The sequence below is a fragment of the Macrobrachium rosenbergii genome, chromosome 27, assembly GCF_040412425.1.
Source record: "Macrobrachium rosenbergii isolate ZJJX-2024 chromosome 27, ASM4041242v1, whole genome shotgun sequence".
Classification (NCBI taxonomy): domain Eukaryota; kingdom Metazoa; phylum Arthropoda; class Malacostraca; order Decapoda; family Palaemonidae; genus Macrobrachium; species Macrobrachium rosenbergii.
In genome coordinates, this window is record NC_089767.1 from 21,749,761 (window position 1) to 21,767,933 (window position 18,173).

The 18,173-nt window shown below is 40.3% G+C and overlaps 1 protein-coding gene and 1 long non-coding RNA gene across 2 annotated transcripts in view; one reads left to right on the forward strand and one right to left on the reverse strand.

The window, feature by feature from the left end:
- Positions 1-18,173, reverse strand: part of LOC136853476 (uncharacterized) — a 159,093-nt gene that overhangs the window by 108,627 nt on the left and 32,293 nt on the right. The gene's annotated exons all lie outside the window — the stretch shown is intronic.
- The window catches only part of NC2alpha (negative cofactor 2 alpha), a 103,046-nt gene that overhangs the window by 72,684 nt on the left and 12,189 nt on the right, over positions 1-18,173 (forward strand). The window contains exons 6-7 of the mRNA XM_067129083.1: positions 5,825-5,921; positions 8,287-8,411. Coding sequence (XP_066985184.1) covers positions 5,825-5,921; positions 8,287-8,411 — 222 coding nt within the window. The remainder of the gene's footprint in view (positions 1-5,824; positions 5,922-8,286; positions 8,412-18,173) is intronic.

Consider the following 18,173-nt stretch of genomic DNA (forward strand, 5'->3'; position numbering starts at 1 on the left):
AAATAAACATTCAATTTCTTTCAGCTCTCCTGCATCTTCCGTCTTCCTCCTTCCAAGGCTTCTCTAAAGGCTCCACCCTTGGGGCCTGTTCGGGGTCGGTGATCCCCAAGGTGAAGTCCTTGGCGAAGACGAAGACATTACCTAAATTATCAAAACTCCTGAAGATCCCGGCCATGCCAAGTTCCGCCAGGTTGTCGTTGGCCCCCAAACCTTCAACTTCCTCTCAGAAGGCTACTCCCCCTTCTAAGGGGTCGAGACCCAAGGCGGGCAAGTCTAAAAAACCTGATTTCGACCCTGAGGCCTTCGCAGAAATCCTCATGAGGAAGATATCTGCCCAGGTAGACTCTCAATTTGAGACGATGTCTCGAGATCTTGCCTCGAGTCTAGAGACATCTGGCAGGTTTGTTCAGTCTCTAGCTGAGAGACTGAAGACACAAGAGGACTCGCTTGCCGGACTCGTTAATTCCGGTCCGGTACAGCAACAGAGTTACTCCATTCCGGACGCCTCGAAGCTACCAGCGTATGAGGACTGTAATCCTTGGCGTCTCGCCTTCAATGCCCCCTTTGCTAATGGTAAATTAACCATCGAAGGTTGTGGCACCCGTCCTGTGGAAGACTACGAGTTCTTCCTGGCGGATCTTGTTTTTCCTTTCCCGGGATATGCCCGTTTATCGGAGGAAGCCCTGGTAAGGGAAGACAAGGTTCCCAGGGAAACGGTGATCTTCCCCAGGGACCAAGCACAGTCGGCATGGGTCAGAATACTGTCTGATTGGGACTGTGCCAATACCAAGCTAACTCCTCACAAGAGGCGGTATACTATGTTCATTGTCCACGAGGATATTCCCACTCCTTGTACTTCTAAGATAGCTGAGCTAACTCTGCAGGCCGGAATAGAGGAGAAGCTGATGCCTCAGCTTCGTGAGACGGACTCTACATCTCTTCTCTTTCCGGGAGACCTGGATTGCTGGGTTGGGGCTCCTGAAACCTTCACAGTAGGTAGGCTGGATCCGGAGTGCACTTCGGATCTATTCAGCGAGCAGTTGCCCAGGATTCCGGAGTCCCTGATCAAAGCAGAATACGATGCTAGATGCCGTCTCAGCAGATCCATCAACTCCGTCACCTCGGCGGAGTTGACATCGGCTGTGTACAAAGACGAACCTCTATTCCGGATTCTGACCAAATCACTTCTGGCTTCGTTCCAGAGTGATTTGTATGACTTTGTGGTAGCAAGATGGAACTGCCGGAAACATGTGCTGGCTGACGCCTCCATCCGGCATGAGCCAAACAGGCTCATTAAATCTTCTATCTGGGGAGCTAACCTCTTTCCTGATGACGTGGTCAACACCGTCATCAGCTTAAGCTTCCAGGGCCAACCAGAATCTTCGATTCGCTGGGGACTTCCCTTTAAGAGGAAGTCTTCTGAGTCTTCGGGCCTCAGCCTAAGGGAAGGAAGAGGACAAGGAGGTATACCACCCGCATAAGCCCCTCAGACCCAGACAGTTGTCCAGGCAGTTCCCGTCGCTCAAGTTGCCCAACCTTCCACCTCCAAGGGGCAACCTCAGTATGTCTTGTTGAACAAACCGGCTCACCACTCTGCTGGCTCAGCGGCTTATGTAGCTTCCCAGTATTCTACCCCACCTTGAAACTCAAGGCTCGTTTTCAAAGGCTACCGCCAGTCCAGGGGCGTTAGAGGTCGAGGTGGATTTTACAGGGCTGGATCTAGACCCCAGTCTAGAGGCAGAGGCTCAAGAGGAGGCAGAGACAATAAGCCCTCAAACAAATGAGCCTCCTTAGGTAGGTGGGAGCTTGCACCTTCACAGGGACCATTGGACCTTCAGTCCATGGGCCCACAGTATTGTTTCAAAAGGTCTAGGGTGGAGCTGGATAGAAGGACCTCCTCCACCAGTCAGATTCTATCAGACCCCAACACCGGATCTGTTAGAATATGCAAAAGACCTTCTTCTAAAGAAGGCAGTAAAGAAAGTCAGACATCTAAAATTTCAAGGACGCTTGTTCAGCGTGCACAAAGAAAGACTCAGACAAAAGAAGAGTGATATTGGACCTATCAACTCTGAATTCTTATATTCAATGCGACAAGTTCCGTATGTTGACCGCCTCTCAGGTGCGGACCTTACTTCCCATGGGGCCGTCACCACCTCTATAGATCTTACAGACGCTTATTATCATGTCCCGATAGCGAGAAACTTCTCTCCTACCTAGGATTCAGACTAGGCAAACAGGCTTACTCCTTCAGAGTAATGCCTTTTCGGGCTCAACATAGCACCCAGGATCTTCACCAAGCTAGGAGAAACTGTGGTACAGGAACTGAGGTCTCAAGGCATCAGGCTCGTGGCTTACCTAGACGATTGGCTAATCTGGGCTCCCAACGACACTGAGTGCCGGAAGGCGGCCAGAAAGGTCATTAAGTTTCTAGAGTATCTAGGATTTCACATAAATACAAAGAAATCTCGTCTGATTCCGGCATCCCAATTTCAATGGCTAGGAATCCAGTGGGACTTAAACACCCACAAACTTTCAATTCCGCCGGCAAAATGCAGAGAGATAGCCAAAGCAACGAGACAGTTTCTCAGGTGCAAACGAGCCTCTCATCGCACTCAAGAAAGAATCTTAGGTTCTCTTCAGTTTGCATCAGTAACAGATCTACTTCTCAAAGCAAAACTGAAGGACATAAATCGAGTGTGGCGGAGTCGAGCCAATGACAATCTCAGGGACAAAGTCTCCCTCATACCTCCAATCTTAAAGAAAAGACTCCGACCTTGGACAACGGCCAAAAGTCTTTCCAAATCAATTCCTCTACAACTCCCTCCACCAGCTTTGGTCATCCACACGGACGCATCTTTGACCGGATGGGGAGGTTACTCACAATACAAAAAAGTTCAAGGAACCTGGTCGAATCTTTTTCGTCACTTCCATATCAATATTCTAGAGGCGATGGCGGTTTTCCTGACTCTGAAACGCTACGTCCAGCCAGGAACATACATATCAGATTAGTCCTGGACAGTGCAGTGATAGTTCATTGTCTGAACAGGGAGGTTCCATATCAAGTCACATAAATCATGCAATGATAGCAATCTTTTCATTAGCAATGAAAATCATTGGCACTTGTCCGCCACGCATCTGTCAGGTAAGAAACGTGATTGCAGATTCTCTGTCAAGAACGACTCCTTTGGAATCAGAATGGTCTCTGGACAAGAATTCCTTCAACTGGATTTGCCAACAGATTCGGGACTTCAGGTGGACCTGTTTGCCACGGAATCGAATCACAAACTACTGTGTTACATAGCTCGAACCTGGACCCTCGAGCTTCACGCCACGGATGCAATGTCAGTAGACTGGAACAAATGGCAGAAGGTCTACCTGTTCCCACCAGTAAACCTTCTGTGGAAAGTTCTACACAAACTCAGGTCATTCAAAGGCCGGATAGCCGTAGTAGCCCCAACTGGCCAAGAGCAACTGGTTTCCTCTTCTATTAGAGTTGAAACTCAGAGCCAATCAGATTCCTCATCCAAAGTTAACCCAAGTAGTACCAACTCAGACTGTGTCAGCTTCCTCAGGAATGTTGAATGCCCTAACTTTATGGATTTCATGAAGTTCACGGCACAGAAAATGCTAATATTGATCCTTTGAACACAATGTTTCTAGAATCAGATAAAAGAGAATCTACTCTCCGTCAGTATGACTCGGCAGTAAGAAAAAACTTGCCAACTTTCTGAAAGAATCAGACGTTCATACAATGACTAAGAATCTCATAAAAAAAAAAAAAATTTATATCAATCTCATTTTTTAAGGCCCTTTTTTGATAAAGGCCTAGCTGCTATTACTATTACTACGACTAAATACGCCTTAAAGAAGATATTTCAGTTGGGATTTAACATTGACTTAACAGATTCGTATTTTTCCTCCATTCCTAAAGCTTGTGCTCGTCTTAGACCAACAATCCGTCCTAAAACGGTTTCGTGGTTTTTAAATGACGTTCTAAGATTAGCTTCAGACACAAATAATGAATCTTGCTCTTATTTGACTCTTCTTAGGAAGATGCTGTTTTTAATTAGCCTGGCTTCAGGAGCTAGAATCTCTGAACTTTCAGCCCTTTCTAGAGAGTCGAATCATGTGGATTTCCTCCCGTCAGGAGAGGTTCTACTTTCTCCGGACCAAACCTTTTTAGCCAAGAATGAAGATCCTCAAAATAGGTGGTCTCCCTGGAAGATCATACCTCTTCTGGAAGATCCTTCCTTATGTCCAGTAGTTACCTTAAAAGCTTACCTTGAAAGGGCTTCTCAAAGATTTTCAGGTCCCCTTTTTGTTAGAGAGAATGGTGGAACCATCTCCTTGAATGGTATTAGACAACAAATCCTTTATTTTATTAAACAAGCCAACCCGGATTCAATCCCCCAGGTCCATGATATCCGTGCTGTAGCCACCTCAGTTTATTACTTTCAACATATGAATTTTGATGAAATTAAGAAATATACGGGCTGGAAATCCCCAAGAGTTTTTAAACGTCGCTACCTTAAGTCCTTAGAGGCTCTAAAATTTTCTGCTGTCACTGCAGGGAACATTGGTTCTCCAGAGTCAGCTTAGTATCATGTTATTTAAATGTAATATGTAATTTAGTTTGCTTGCCCTACCAATTGGTATACCTCTCACCTACCTGCCTCGCTTGTATTCCCTGCCTTTCTACCTTGTCGACTGGGTTTGGGTTGCTTCACAAACCACTCCTGTCTTTGTATATACCATCCTTGTTAAAATTTTCACCAATATTTGTTATTTTAGGTGATGGTTTTTAGTTAAACTGTTAAAACAATATTTTTAGCTAGATTGTTTGTATACTGTTCTTAACATATGCAGATTTAAATAATTTGTTATACTATTTGGATAAGTAAAAAGCATATTCAAAATTAATTTTATTTTCCTTAGTAAAAATTTCTTGATTTTGACATTTAACTTTTTTATTTTTACAAGCTTTTATGGCCAATTCTCTGCTACTATTTCACTGGGTGACACAGGTCAATCCCAGAAAAGGGATTTTGACAAAGGAAAAATCTATCTCTGGGTGAAGACCTGTGTCGCCCAGTGAACCCTTCCCTCTTTTTTCCCATCCTAAGCTGGCCAAAGCTTGGATGCTATTTCGGGATGATGGTTCTGGGTAGAAGTAGTAGTAGCGAGCGGAGGAGGACCACAACGGCACCCCCTTAGGTAGAGGGGTTTTTGGGAAGGAGAGGTCTATTTGGGTTAAGCATCTGTGGTAGTGGCCTCCACTGCTCTAGATGACATATCGACATCCTGTGAGGATGATCGCTCCAGAGGTAGTAACTCTGGCATCCTATTAGCTGTATAGCTTTTTTCTTTGGTATATCTAGCAAATATTTATACCTAGAAATGTGTGCTATATGGGACATTTCACTGGGCGACACAGGTCTTCACCCAGAAATAGATTTTTCCTTTGTCAAAATCCTTTTTCAAGCTAAATAACTGTTGTATACAGAATATTATGCTTCTACTGTATGTAGCTGATCACAACTCAAGTAAATGTTTTCGGCTTGGCTGTACCGGATAGGTTGTCCAAAGAAAAATATTTCCATAAAATTAATTTCAAGTAAGGTACAGTATTTTGTTTTTATGACCAATGTTAGCAATTGAAAAGGTATACCTGTAGACTGAATTTATAGCTTAGCTTATAGGTTACATTAGCTTAGGTTAGCTGAAGTAAGTATTCACTAAATTAGGCAGGTCTTAGGTTTAGTAACCTAGTCATCATGAGTAAAATGGTTAATTGTTCAGTTAAAAATGTTTAATATTTCAGAGGACGGCCACGAAAAATTCCGCAAGTGATGCGCACTACAGAAGACCCTGACTCAGATGATGGACTAGCTATTAGTGTTGACACAGATCCAGAAGAGGTTAGTTATAATACATGTTTTCACTTTAACATGGGCTGTGAGTAGAGGAGATAATAATGTATTTATTTGAATTCCTCACATTAACATAGGTAAGAAAAAGAAGCATGAGCAAAATTTCCCATGCTGCCACTCAACCACCAATAAAAAGTAGAGATTTCATTGCCCCTGAACTTAACCCCCCTATTATACTATTGTTTTGTATAGATTGTAGTTGGGGAAATGTGGAGTCGCTGCCTGAGCGAGCAGCACAAATTGGAAGGAGAGAAAAGAGAACGTAGGTAAGGCGATAATGATGGACAGTAAAAACTTATTTTTAATTGTATATATAATAATAAAATATAATAATAATAATATAGTATACATATACATATACACACACATACATACAGTCATACCACGAGCTTAAGTAAAGTTAGGTTCCAGAAACCCTCGTGCAAGGCAAATTTTTGCGCAAGTTGGGCACGGTCTCAAAAAATGCTGTTAAATTATTATTTCTAGAGTTTAAACACTAAATATGACCCTAATCATGCTCCCAAAGTATTAAGCTAACTTTTAAGTGAAATTAAAAATACTGTAATTTCATTTAAAAGTTAGCTTAATATATTACCCGTAAGAAAAGAAATAAATGGTTGACATAAAAATAGAGTTGGAAGCAAATTTCACTCTCTCCCCTTCCAACATATTTTTAGAAGTCTTCTCAACCTCATTTTTAAGAACTGCTTTATTCTGCATCTCTTTCTCTTTGTTCTGAAGTGCTTTTTTATGAACAAACAGTGCTTTTTATTTGGACTAATTGTCGTGATGCAAGAATTGTTCCAGGTTCTTTCAAACTCTAAACAACAATGTTTCAACACCAGCAATTGAAATACGGGAAATGAATGTAAAAAGAAACTCTCACTGACAACACATTTATTCACAACCTTATTTACAAAGAAAACGAAATGTTGTTCCCCCTTTGCTCTCAATCAACATAACACTAAACAAAATAAATCTAAGCACTTATAGATTGGGGAACATGTTGCAAGGTAGAGAGATCTTAATACTTATATGGTGAGTTGGTGAGTTATCCTTTTGTGGCTGGGGTTTCAGCCGAGATGATGCTGGCACGATGACTTCGGGCTTGAAGACGTCACAGAAGGGCAGCTGGGAACTCAGCCGAGATGTTGCTGGTACGACGGCAACGGACTTGTAGACGTCACAAAAAGGGTGTCTTTAAGATGAGGCAGCAAATGCCGTTTCTTCAAGAATTCGGAGACTGTGCAAATGGACGGCAGGAAGGGCTGAAGACTCATCCTCGTCACAGGCAGGAAGGGCCGACTACTTCATGTCACAGGCAAGAAGGGCTGAGTACTTCATGTTGTCACAGACAGGAAGGCTAGCTGCTTCACCTCGTCTCGAACATGGAGGGCTTAGGGACTTCTCATTACAAGCAGGAGGGGCTGGCAGCTTCTTTTTGTTTCGGGCAGGACAAGATTGTATGGAGAAGAGTAAGGGGCGTCTGAAGGGGGTACTCCCGTCGGAACCTTGCTTTGTCTGACTTCTGAGTACTGTCTCTGTCCATCTATATTTCTGTCTTGGGAAGTCTCTTCTGGAAGCTTATATACCCCTGTATAGGCGGGGCTAATGACGATAATCGTTATTCCCATATAAGGAGTTTTTTGATTTTCTGCACAATGATTGGTTCCTGATAACTGCCCACTTCTGGTCATGCCATAGACGAGTCCAGACAAAATTTTCTGATGCAATGTGGACTGAATATTGCGCCATGTTACAAAGGCATGGCATGAGATATGTGGGGTTGTTTTCCACAAGAAAGGGTTTTCATCGACTTGCTAATTGTCCAGGACGCATTGACAACAGGAACTGACTGGTGAGCAAACACAGGAAGCAGTCACGTCTTGGAAAAGAGATATTTTTCAATATATTTCACCATTATTGCATCTACCCATTATACGGCAGTTCCAGCTCGTGTGGAAGGATACTCCATATATTAAAGGCTATGGTTGGATGCCTAACAGAAATATTACTTTTAAAGCTAAGTTAGCAAGCCATTTAACACTCCTTTTGTCCACCTTTACCAGATGTTTAGACTAGTGAAAAGAGATTTGTGTCTTTGAAACAAAATTTGTCTTCATATTGTATTAAATCCTAGTTTAATCACAATATTCCATTTCCTTTTCCATGCTGAAAACTCACCTTTATTAATTAATTTCTTTTAGGTCAGCCCTAGGGGAATGTAATGTCAAATCAGGTGATACTGTATACAGTATTAGTATTTGCTGATAAAGAATTGTTCAATTTTCTTAGATTTTGAAAATGGAAAAAGGAAATTAGCATTACTGTATTGATTATTTTCTCTTAACAGGATGATTCAGAAACAGAGGAGGAGGAGGAAGAGGTTGTTCCTTTAGACTATAGTGGCAACACCTGCAAACCCAAGTGGTCCACTGGATCTCCTGGAGTGTCTAAGCCTGAACTTAAAAATCCAAGGTAATACTTTTTACTTTAACCCCCTCCCCCTCCCAGTTAAGAGTAACACGCAAGAGAATCTTTAAAGTAAACGTAATAATGGCTACTTTTTTTTTAGGGTATCTGGAACATTGTGCATCAGATGGGTTTTTATTTGCTCAATTTCAATAATCAACTATATGTACCTTGGGACTGGTTTGTTGAAAAGAGGTAATGAAATTGTAACATTTAGAGCACTGTTGTTTGTTGGTAGAATGCTTGCAAACTTGTACCTATTAGGAGACTGATGGTATGTAAATGTATTGTGAACTGTAAATTACTGAAATTCTCTATTTGAATGTTTGCTTTACAGTATGATATAAATATAAATTTAAGGTATTAAAAAATTGAAAAAGGAAAAATGGATATCAGATGAGGCCTGGAATGTCATTAGAGAAAGAAATAATAAAAAAACAAAAGTAGATTACAGTATTTAATGGTGAATGAAGATTTTTTTAAAAATCATGTATCAGGACTTGAGAGACATCTTGAGGTCAGACACTGTGTAAGGTGTGACAAAAGACAGTACTATTAGGAAGACCAGGAGGATGAAGCTGAAGTGGATTTCTTGAGAGGGACAGGTGCTTAAGCAAGAAAGAATTTTTCACTAATCAAAAGCTTTGGCATTTGAGATGCAAAACATGAAAATTAGATACTTACCTACTGTTAAAGTTAGCTTATATCTTTGCGCTGTTAACTGCAATTGGCATTCAAAATAAACAAAAGAATAGTGCTTGGGTGTTAGAATGTTTACGTTCTTGTCAGAATTCTTCATGACCACCCACTAAGATGTGGGAAGGCTGGGTGGTTTCCACTTTCACAGTAGGTAAGTATAAATAATTAATTTTTCAAAATAAACAAAAGAATGATGCTTGGGTGTTGGAATGTTTACATTCTTGTCAGAATTCTTCATGACCACTCACTAAGATGTGGGGAGGCTGATGGGTTTCCATTTTCACAGTAGGTAAGTATCCAAGTAATTAATTTTACCATAAAAATTTTCCTTATTTGGAATGAATCTTACCTATTGTTAAAGTTAGCTGACTACCACATTGAATGAAGATGGTGGGTTAGTGCAGCCAGAGGAATAACGCTTCAGATAATCAATCTAAAGGCTTTTTTTAAATGAGGGGATAAACCTTCTAACATTCCTGCCTGTTGTGTGATCCTTGCTGGTAAGTACTGTCACCAGATGTTGGAACCACAGCAGGGTGTAAGGCACTTGTAGCGAGACCTGTTAGAAGATCATTACAGGGGAAAAGAACTCTTACTCATGGAGTACTGGTGACTCCTGTGCCTGAGTCGAAAGCATATAACTGACAGTCCAAAACTAAAGACAGCAACTACCTTCAGATATGAAGATGCACTCCTATACACCAATGTGTACCTTCATGCTCACAAAATTCAACACCAGGATTTCTTAATAACTAATGATAGGAGAGGAAGGTTACTCTCATATTTCATATGAAATTTTAATGTTTTGCAAATGATTTGTGGCAGAAGCAGTTACACCTCTACTGTATTGAGCTGTGTTGACAACCTTTTCTGGTGCAAGGGTTTAAAGGAAATTAAAAAAAATGTTCTCACAGCACAGACACTTAAAAAAAAAAAAAAAAAAATGGAAAAAGCTCAGGATTCAGTTCCTTGTGCACTGACTTATGCATTCTTGGACATGGACTGTTTGGCCTCTCAACCCCACAGTATAAATTTTTAACTCCTCTTAAGGTTTAAGTCTGTCCAGGTAGACCCTTAGTTCTAACTGGACATAAAGCCACTCCTTCATTACCTATTAAAGCAGTTAAATTAGTTCATTGTCTCAAATCTGGGCAGGGCTTTCACTTCTACTGTACATCTTTTAGCTCTAAGTGATGAAAGCAGGGAAGTTTGCACGAGAATAAAGCCCACATACCAGAAGGAGCTTGAAGCTCACTAATATGCTTTGCTGTAGTGAGAGCTAAAAGTAATTGTCTTCAAAGTTCTAAAGAGATGCCTTATCCAAAGGCTTAAACTGAGGTAATGTTAAATCCTGGAGGACTATGTCCAAATTTCATAGTAAACCATAATAGGAATTGAAACATCCTTTGATTGTTGGGACAGAAAACTGCTTTGCATTCCTGAGATACTGGAACTTAATCAGGATAGATATAGTGGTACGGGTGTTGGATATCCCTCTGGACAAGCACCCAGATCTATAAACTGACCACTGTTATAGATAGGCTAACAGTGGAGGGTTTTAGACTTAAGAATGCTTTTCTGCCACTCATGAAAAGCCTCTAGCTTGTAACAGATGGTTGACAGTCTCCAACTGGTCAGATGAAGCATATGGAGATTTGATGGGATCTTCTCAAATAGGCTAAGACTGTCTGAAAAGATCTCTCCTGAACGGTAGAAGGCGAGGAACATCTACTGCCAGAAGAGGAAGTTTGGGATACCATTCACTTTGGGGCTACCATAGAGATATCAAAATCATTCTTGTTTTCAGCGAAGCTCGTAACTTGCAGTGAAAATCATAACTTGTTGAGCATTTTCCTCAAAACAACAAACAGAGAAATAGTGTAAAGGTCTAGATTTGACTACTCTTGAAGAAAGGCTTTGACTGCCTATGCCTGAGGATCATGGCATGGAGGGCAGTACAGTAAGCTAGGAGTGTTGTGTTTTGGGCAGTCGCTAACAGATTGACATTTGGGTTCTCCAAAGGCTCCACAAATTCTGGCAGACCTGTGGTTGAAGAGACCATTCTGGTGAAAGACCTTGCCCTTTCCTGCTGAGTTGGTCTGCAATAACATTGTTTCTCCCTGGGACAAAATGAAGTAAAAGAATGATGTTCCTGGGCTGTGTCCAAAGGAGAAGGAAGAGTCTTTGCTAGCCTGAACAGAAATTCATGCCTGCTTGCCTTCCTATATAAAAGTGAGAGGTTAAATTGTCAGAAAAGACTGCAATCGTCTTGTCTGAGTAGATGTTCCACTTGTGCAAGACCCTTCTGAACTGCAAAAAGCTCTAGGTTGTTCATAGGCAGTTTGCTCTTCTCAACAGTCCAACTCCTGGATATCAAATGTTTGTCAGAATGGCTCCCTAATCTGCCTCCGAGATGTGTGAGGACATCTCTCTCCTGGATTAGAAAATCATAGGTTTGTAGGCATTGATCAAAGTGCCCAACCCTGAGGCTAGACACTGAAGACAATCCTTCATCCTTAAGATGGCCTGAAACAAATTGGCAAGAACTTACCAGTTGTCAAATATATGAGAACTCTGACACCAGGCAGAGGACTCCATCCAGCTAGGGGTGCTAACACATGGGTGAATACTTGTGGTTTGGTGACTAAACTAAACTTGGCTCGCTGGCCTCGTTGCCTAACACCTGTGTGATTTCCCCCTCCCAAACTCGAAATTCTCTGTATGAAGAGAGTGAGTGGTGAAGGATATTGGGAATGTTGATGGGTGGAAAAATAGTAATAGTATGTACCAAGTATCCTTCCTTGAAAACCATCACTACCCCAGGTTCTTCTTGAAGCTTTAAGGCACTTCATTAACTCTGTGCACAACCGTTGACTCTGTACACCTTTAGAGGATCCATATAGCCTACTTGAACTGAAAGTTCAAAACATCAGTTATGGTTGCATTTGCAATTCTTTCACTTAGAGTACAAGCCTTGATCACTAACTGATGCAGAAATCGAGTGCAGTTTGGGATATTCACACGGGACTTTCATGTAGAAAAGATTGCAGGGGGAAAGACCCTTGAGAGAAGACTTCAAAGATTGTGTTAAGGATTTTATATTCTCCTGATTTAAGACATCTTAGACGATGACAATGGCCTTCAGTACTTTGGGGTTAAGGAGAAAATGATGGGACATGTCTAAAACAGCTACTAATAGTTGAGCAGGCCTGCTTTATAAGAAATATGCACATATCTATTCCTGTTACTTTAAAACTGAGTTGTAAAAAAGAAAAACAAGACATTCCTCCCTTAGTTTTGGAAATAAGTCTAGCAAGGTGGATTAATACTCTTGACACCTCACCAAGAAACGCTGACCTTTCAGGACTAACATATTTATGTGTGTTATTATTATCATTATTTCATATGTGTCTACATATGTACACTCGGCAAGAAAAGTGAGGATACAGTTTTTATTAGATTTCGTTCATCGAATTTTAATTTTTTTCTTACAGAAAACACATAATCGCGGTAAATTTACTCTAGAATATGAAAATACAATGTAAATTATATCATATATATATATTAAATCTGCAAAACAAAAATGTTCAGATACTTAAAAACACCAAGCATGTCCGAAGTAATTAGAATTTCTCAGATGACTTCGTTCATAGAGATCTAAAAGATAGTGTATGGATATCTCGGTGTAGTACTGTTTTTCAGAACGGCAATATTTACTCGTTTTCTGTGATGAACAGGCTTATTATTGCATCATCATACGAGGTAATGATAATTTCTTTAATTTTTACAGATTCATATTTGTATTTCACGGTGTTAAAGGTCAGCTAGAATTAATGGCAGTAAATGTTGTGACAACTAGGGCAGGTTGACCCAATCTATTTAAATCCGCAAGAGTGTACTCTATGATGTGCGGAGTACCGCGATAACTTCGGCGGGAAAACACAAGTAACTGGAAGTTTCTTAACGTTGCCATAGAGTCTCTCTCTCTCTCTCTCTCTCCATTGCTAAAACATACTGTACAAATATAGTATCGCTCAATCTCTAAAAGAAAAAAATTATGAAATGAGTAGCTCTACATGTAGGCCTAGGCTTACACAACAGCAACTCTCTCTCTCTCTCTCCATTGCTAAAACATACTATACAAATATAGTATCGCTCAATCTCTAAAATAAAAAAAATAATGAAATGAGTAGCTCTACATGTAGGCCTAGGCTTACACAACAGCAACTTCTCTCTCTCTCTCTCTCCATTGCTAAAACATACTATACAAATATAGTATCGCTCAATCTCTAAAAGAAAAAAATAATGAAATGAGTAGCTCTACATATAGGCCTAGGCTTACACAACAGCAACTCTCTCTCTCTCTCTCTCTCTCTCTCTCTCTCTCTCTCTCTCTCTCTCTCTCTCTCTCTCTCTCTCTCTCTCTCTCTCTCTCTCTCTCTCTCTCCATAACATTGCATTCATTCCTTTATTGTTCCCACCAAGTTTTCCTTTATTGTTCCCCAAGTTGGACATTGCTCAAATTTAACTCTTGATTTCATTATGGAAGATCGCGTTTCCGATTATGCAAGCATTCCGTTCATTGTGGTGCCATAAATTCTTATGTGCAAGGTTACTTCGTAGGTTACGTGGAAAAATGTTTATTTTGCTCAGAACTGTCGCTGCAAATTACAACTGAACGAATACTGTAAAGCTTACTGCATTTAAGTATCAATGATTAGAACTGTAGAATATGACTGAAAGTTATAGGAGGTCAAGCAAAAAACAAACACAATAAGACTGAAGCTCCTCCCCTTTCTAAAGGGAGGATGTCTCATCATTTAGCAATATATGTCCGAAGATTTAAAAAAACTGTATCCTCACTTTTCTTGCCCAGTGTATATATACATATATGAATTTTCATCACATCACCATGACATTTTACATAATGCACATACATTAAGCTATAAATGTCATTTAATATCAATTTAATATCCAATTCATGTTACTTTCGGAAAATCACCAAAGGGGAGTTATAAGTGATAAATGGTTTGGTACCAAAGTGACTTGAACACTTGACAGTACAACCAATGACTTCCAGTTGACATCAAAGCCATTAGGCCATCACTTATAATTCCCCTTTGGTGATATTCTTGAAGTAGAGCGAATTGGATGTTAAACTACATTTGTAGTATAATGTTTGAATATACATAGAACATACATAAACATGCATATATATACATATCTACATATACAGTACAGGTAGTCCCTGGTTTACACTGGCTCCAACTTCCGGCTTTCTGATCTTGTAGCGATTTTCAAATATGTTAATAAAAAAATCGGTTCCAGGTTATGGTGGATGTTCCGAAGTTATGGCGCCTATGGTGTGCCATAACCGACACAAGACTGGAACTAGTATCTGAGCTGCATAGCTTTAGGTACTATAATGAAGTAAGAAAACCTGTTTAGGGAGCTTTAGCCATCAAGGCTCACTATAGTGTTTAAGGAGATGAGAAAACCAGTTTACTACCGAGGCAATGCTTAAAAGACTTTTTTTAATTACAATGTTCTGGGTTACAGCATTTTCCGACTTACAGCTTGCTGCTGGAACAGAACCCCTGCCATAACCTGGGGACTGCCTGTATATATTTTTCCTCGCAGTAATCAAGCTGTTTTGCTAAGGACAAAATACTGACTTGAAATGTACTTAAGCCTCACAATTAGGCCAAAGTACTTTACAATTAGAGGTCTTTGCTTCCATGGTGAAAAAACTTGAGAAAAATTTTGCATGTTGAACAAAGGAAGGTGAAAAATGATATTGTATCTAATGTCCTGAAACATAGCTCTGAGTAGCTACATAAAACTTGAAACTGGTGCTGTGGCATTCTGAGAACCAGCTTTAAATGATACACTTCCAAGATTGCCTCAAAATGCACCTTACCATAATCAGCCATAATCAGTTTTAACTTCTTACTTCTTTTAACAGGAGCTGAGATAGAATCATATAAAAGAACTGATCAGTGGATTCACCTTTGGCAAAAGGGAGTGAAAGCAGGACAGACTGAACTATGAATTGCTGAAAAACAAAAGGAGAATCAACCAATCAGGGTTGAAAACTGTCAAGTCTACAGGAAGAGCCGAGATGGTAGAAAATGTTAAACCCACAGACAAAGGCAGTGAGGCAAAAAACTCCTGATAATGAGATGTACCTGGGAACATTGGCAATGATCTTATGGGATGCCAGTAGTAAGTACCAGACAGCTGGGAGACAGCCAGCTTGCGGGAGGAGGAAGAGGGTTCTTGCATGATGTCATTATGGAACAAACATGATGGCTGGAGCCATCTTCACAACGCTATAAATGGCAATTGCCAAGGATTAAGGGCCCATGCCAGCACAAGGCTGGCATAATCCAGATAAATAAGCTGTGGAGGAGGAAGAATCTCTAGTTCAAATAGGAACAGTTGTCAAAAGGTGACAAATATGAGGGGATAGAAGGGGAGGCTTAATGTCAGAAACAGAAGGAATTATGACAATACAAGGCAAGTACAGTAAACCTTCAATTATCTGGATAAATGTCCAAATCTGGATAAAGGATAAATGGGAAAATCTGGATAAAGGAGAGTAAAAAAAATCTAGGGTGTTCAAGGGCAACTCCATACCCTTCCTCATTTAATCTTGTCAATACCACATAACTGTGGACACTCACTACTGTATGCTTATAAACAACAACCAGCACACTTTCAACTGAAACCTTTATACAAAAGACATTTATCTACCTTTTTCCCATTCGTAAATGACACAGTTCTGTGGGTGGGTAGTCTACCTGTGCCGAACCCCTTTTTTTCTCGTAAATGACACAATTCAGTAGGTGGGTAGCCTACCTGTGTGTACCCACAGTGTACCATGGTTTTATGAAAATATGACATTTTTATGATAAAATGATGTTTCATTATACTTACCAAAACACTGTAAAAGCTTTTATCTCTTTAAAATCGACACGTCCGAGATATAAATTTTCAAACTTTGTTTGGAACGCTGATACAATTGGCAGGAGACCCAACCCCACCGGATGCCGGTGGGGATAGCGTGGCAGGAGACATACCCATAGACCCAGGTCAGTTTCATTCTCGGGCGTATTGGGAACGCATCTCGCGCGTCCGTCTGCCTCAAACTGTTTGGTTTCCTTTGTCTGCTTGCGCTTAGTTGTGGCATTTTATACAGCAGCTTTCATATCAGTTGTTACCATATTGTACATATTATCATACAAAAGATACAAAATGTGCGTGTGTGAACAGACCTAGGGTAGGTGGTATGCTCACAGTATCCATTTCAATAAAGCTATTACAGCTGTATTCAATATATGTAAAGGTAATGGTTATGAAACTGATATTTTACTTGCTGAATCCATTTATACACTATTATTATCATGTCATATGATCATCGTTATATGTTTAAAAAAACCACTGTCTCATTTGCAATGACTAATGTTTACGTTCATAGAATCATCTGATTGAGCCTACTAGTGAAAGAATTAGGAGAATCATTTTTTAGTTGCTAAAAGAAATGAATGTGTTGCTGGAATTATTCTTATTTTTGTACATCAATGTGAAATAGGTATGCAAAGGTAAACTAACATACTTTAACATAAAATCCCTCAAAATCGCAAAACAGCTGTTTCCAGAGTCCTATCTTTACGTCTTGCTTGATGTTTATGTCACTTCTTTGGAAAGTGGTTGTGAATTGTAAGAGATGTTTATGAACTGTTACATAAGCCTTAAGTTTGGTACATAATCTTGTTTGAAAGCCTAGCCTATTACAAGTTACCAGAAATGAAATTTGCTTGGTAAGTAAAGACTATCATGGAAACTGTTTGTGTAAAAATATTTTCATAATAATTTTAAGTTTCATATAAACTTGCCAAGAAGTAATTACATAGCTATAGTTTCTAACTCATGCGACAGCTTTTTTTTTTTTTTTAATTTGCGGTAGCACTTCAATTGTTTTGTGTAGGTGTCTAGCCCTGCCCACTATTGGGGAACACTGAGAACGACTTGGCAGACAACCAGTATGTTTGTGCCCCTATGTCCATGAGAGGGGAGGAGGGCAGGCTCTTGATTTTGTAATACTTGGTAAGCATACTGTATATGAAACTTAATTTTATATTAAAATATCATTTTCATACAAGTAACTTACCAGGTAATTACACAGCTGAATCCCACATTAAAAGGAGGTGGGATACATGGACATATTCTACTTCAAAACATTAAGGAATGGTAATGACTTTGAAATAGAAAGTTTGCAGCTCTGATACAATGCTTGTTATTTCCTTACCTGTTAAGAGAGCTACTGTAGGAGAATACTACCTCTGGCTGTTGCTCATCTTGATCTTTAGCGGCGTGGTGGTTGAGCCATGGGTTGCCACTACTTAAGTGGGAGCCTTGCAGCGGAGGATAGGCCTGATCACTAGCAAAGCACATACAAGTGCCCTCACCCTGGGTGAAGTACCAACATAAAAAAACAACCAGACAATGCTGTCACCTACACTGAAAAGACCACCACCCATCCACTAACTGGTGGGTACTCCAGGTACAGTGTACCCCTAGGCTCCCCAAAATTTGAAACCCTATGCCAAGGCTAAAAGATAGTAGGAGAAAAAGAGTGCTTCCTATGATTCCTCCCTCAATACTATGCCAACCTCCGATAATGGCCCCAAGGTACTGCAATTTTCAAACAGTTGCAACTTCTTTCAAATAGTGTGACGCAAAGATAGATTTGTACTTCCAGTAGGTCGACTGAAGGATGGAAGTTAGGGACATATTATGCCCGAAAGCAAGGGAGGTAGAGACTACTCTGACATCATGAGCTTTCACTTTGAAAGTGGGCAAAATGTCCTCCTGAATCTGAGAATGTGCCTCAGAAATTAAGTCCCTCAGGAAGAACGACAATGCATTCTTAGAGAGAGGACGAGATAGGTTCTTAACCAAACACCAGAGGTTACTAAATGGCCCTCTGATCTTCTCAGCCCTGTTCAGTTAATATACCTCAGGGCTCTAACAGGACAAAGAACTCTCTCTTCTTCCCCAGAGCCA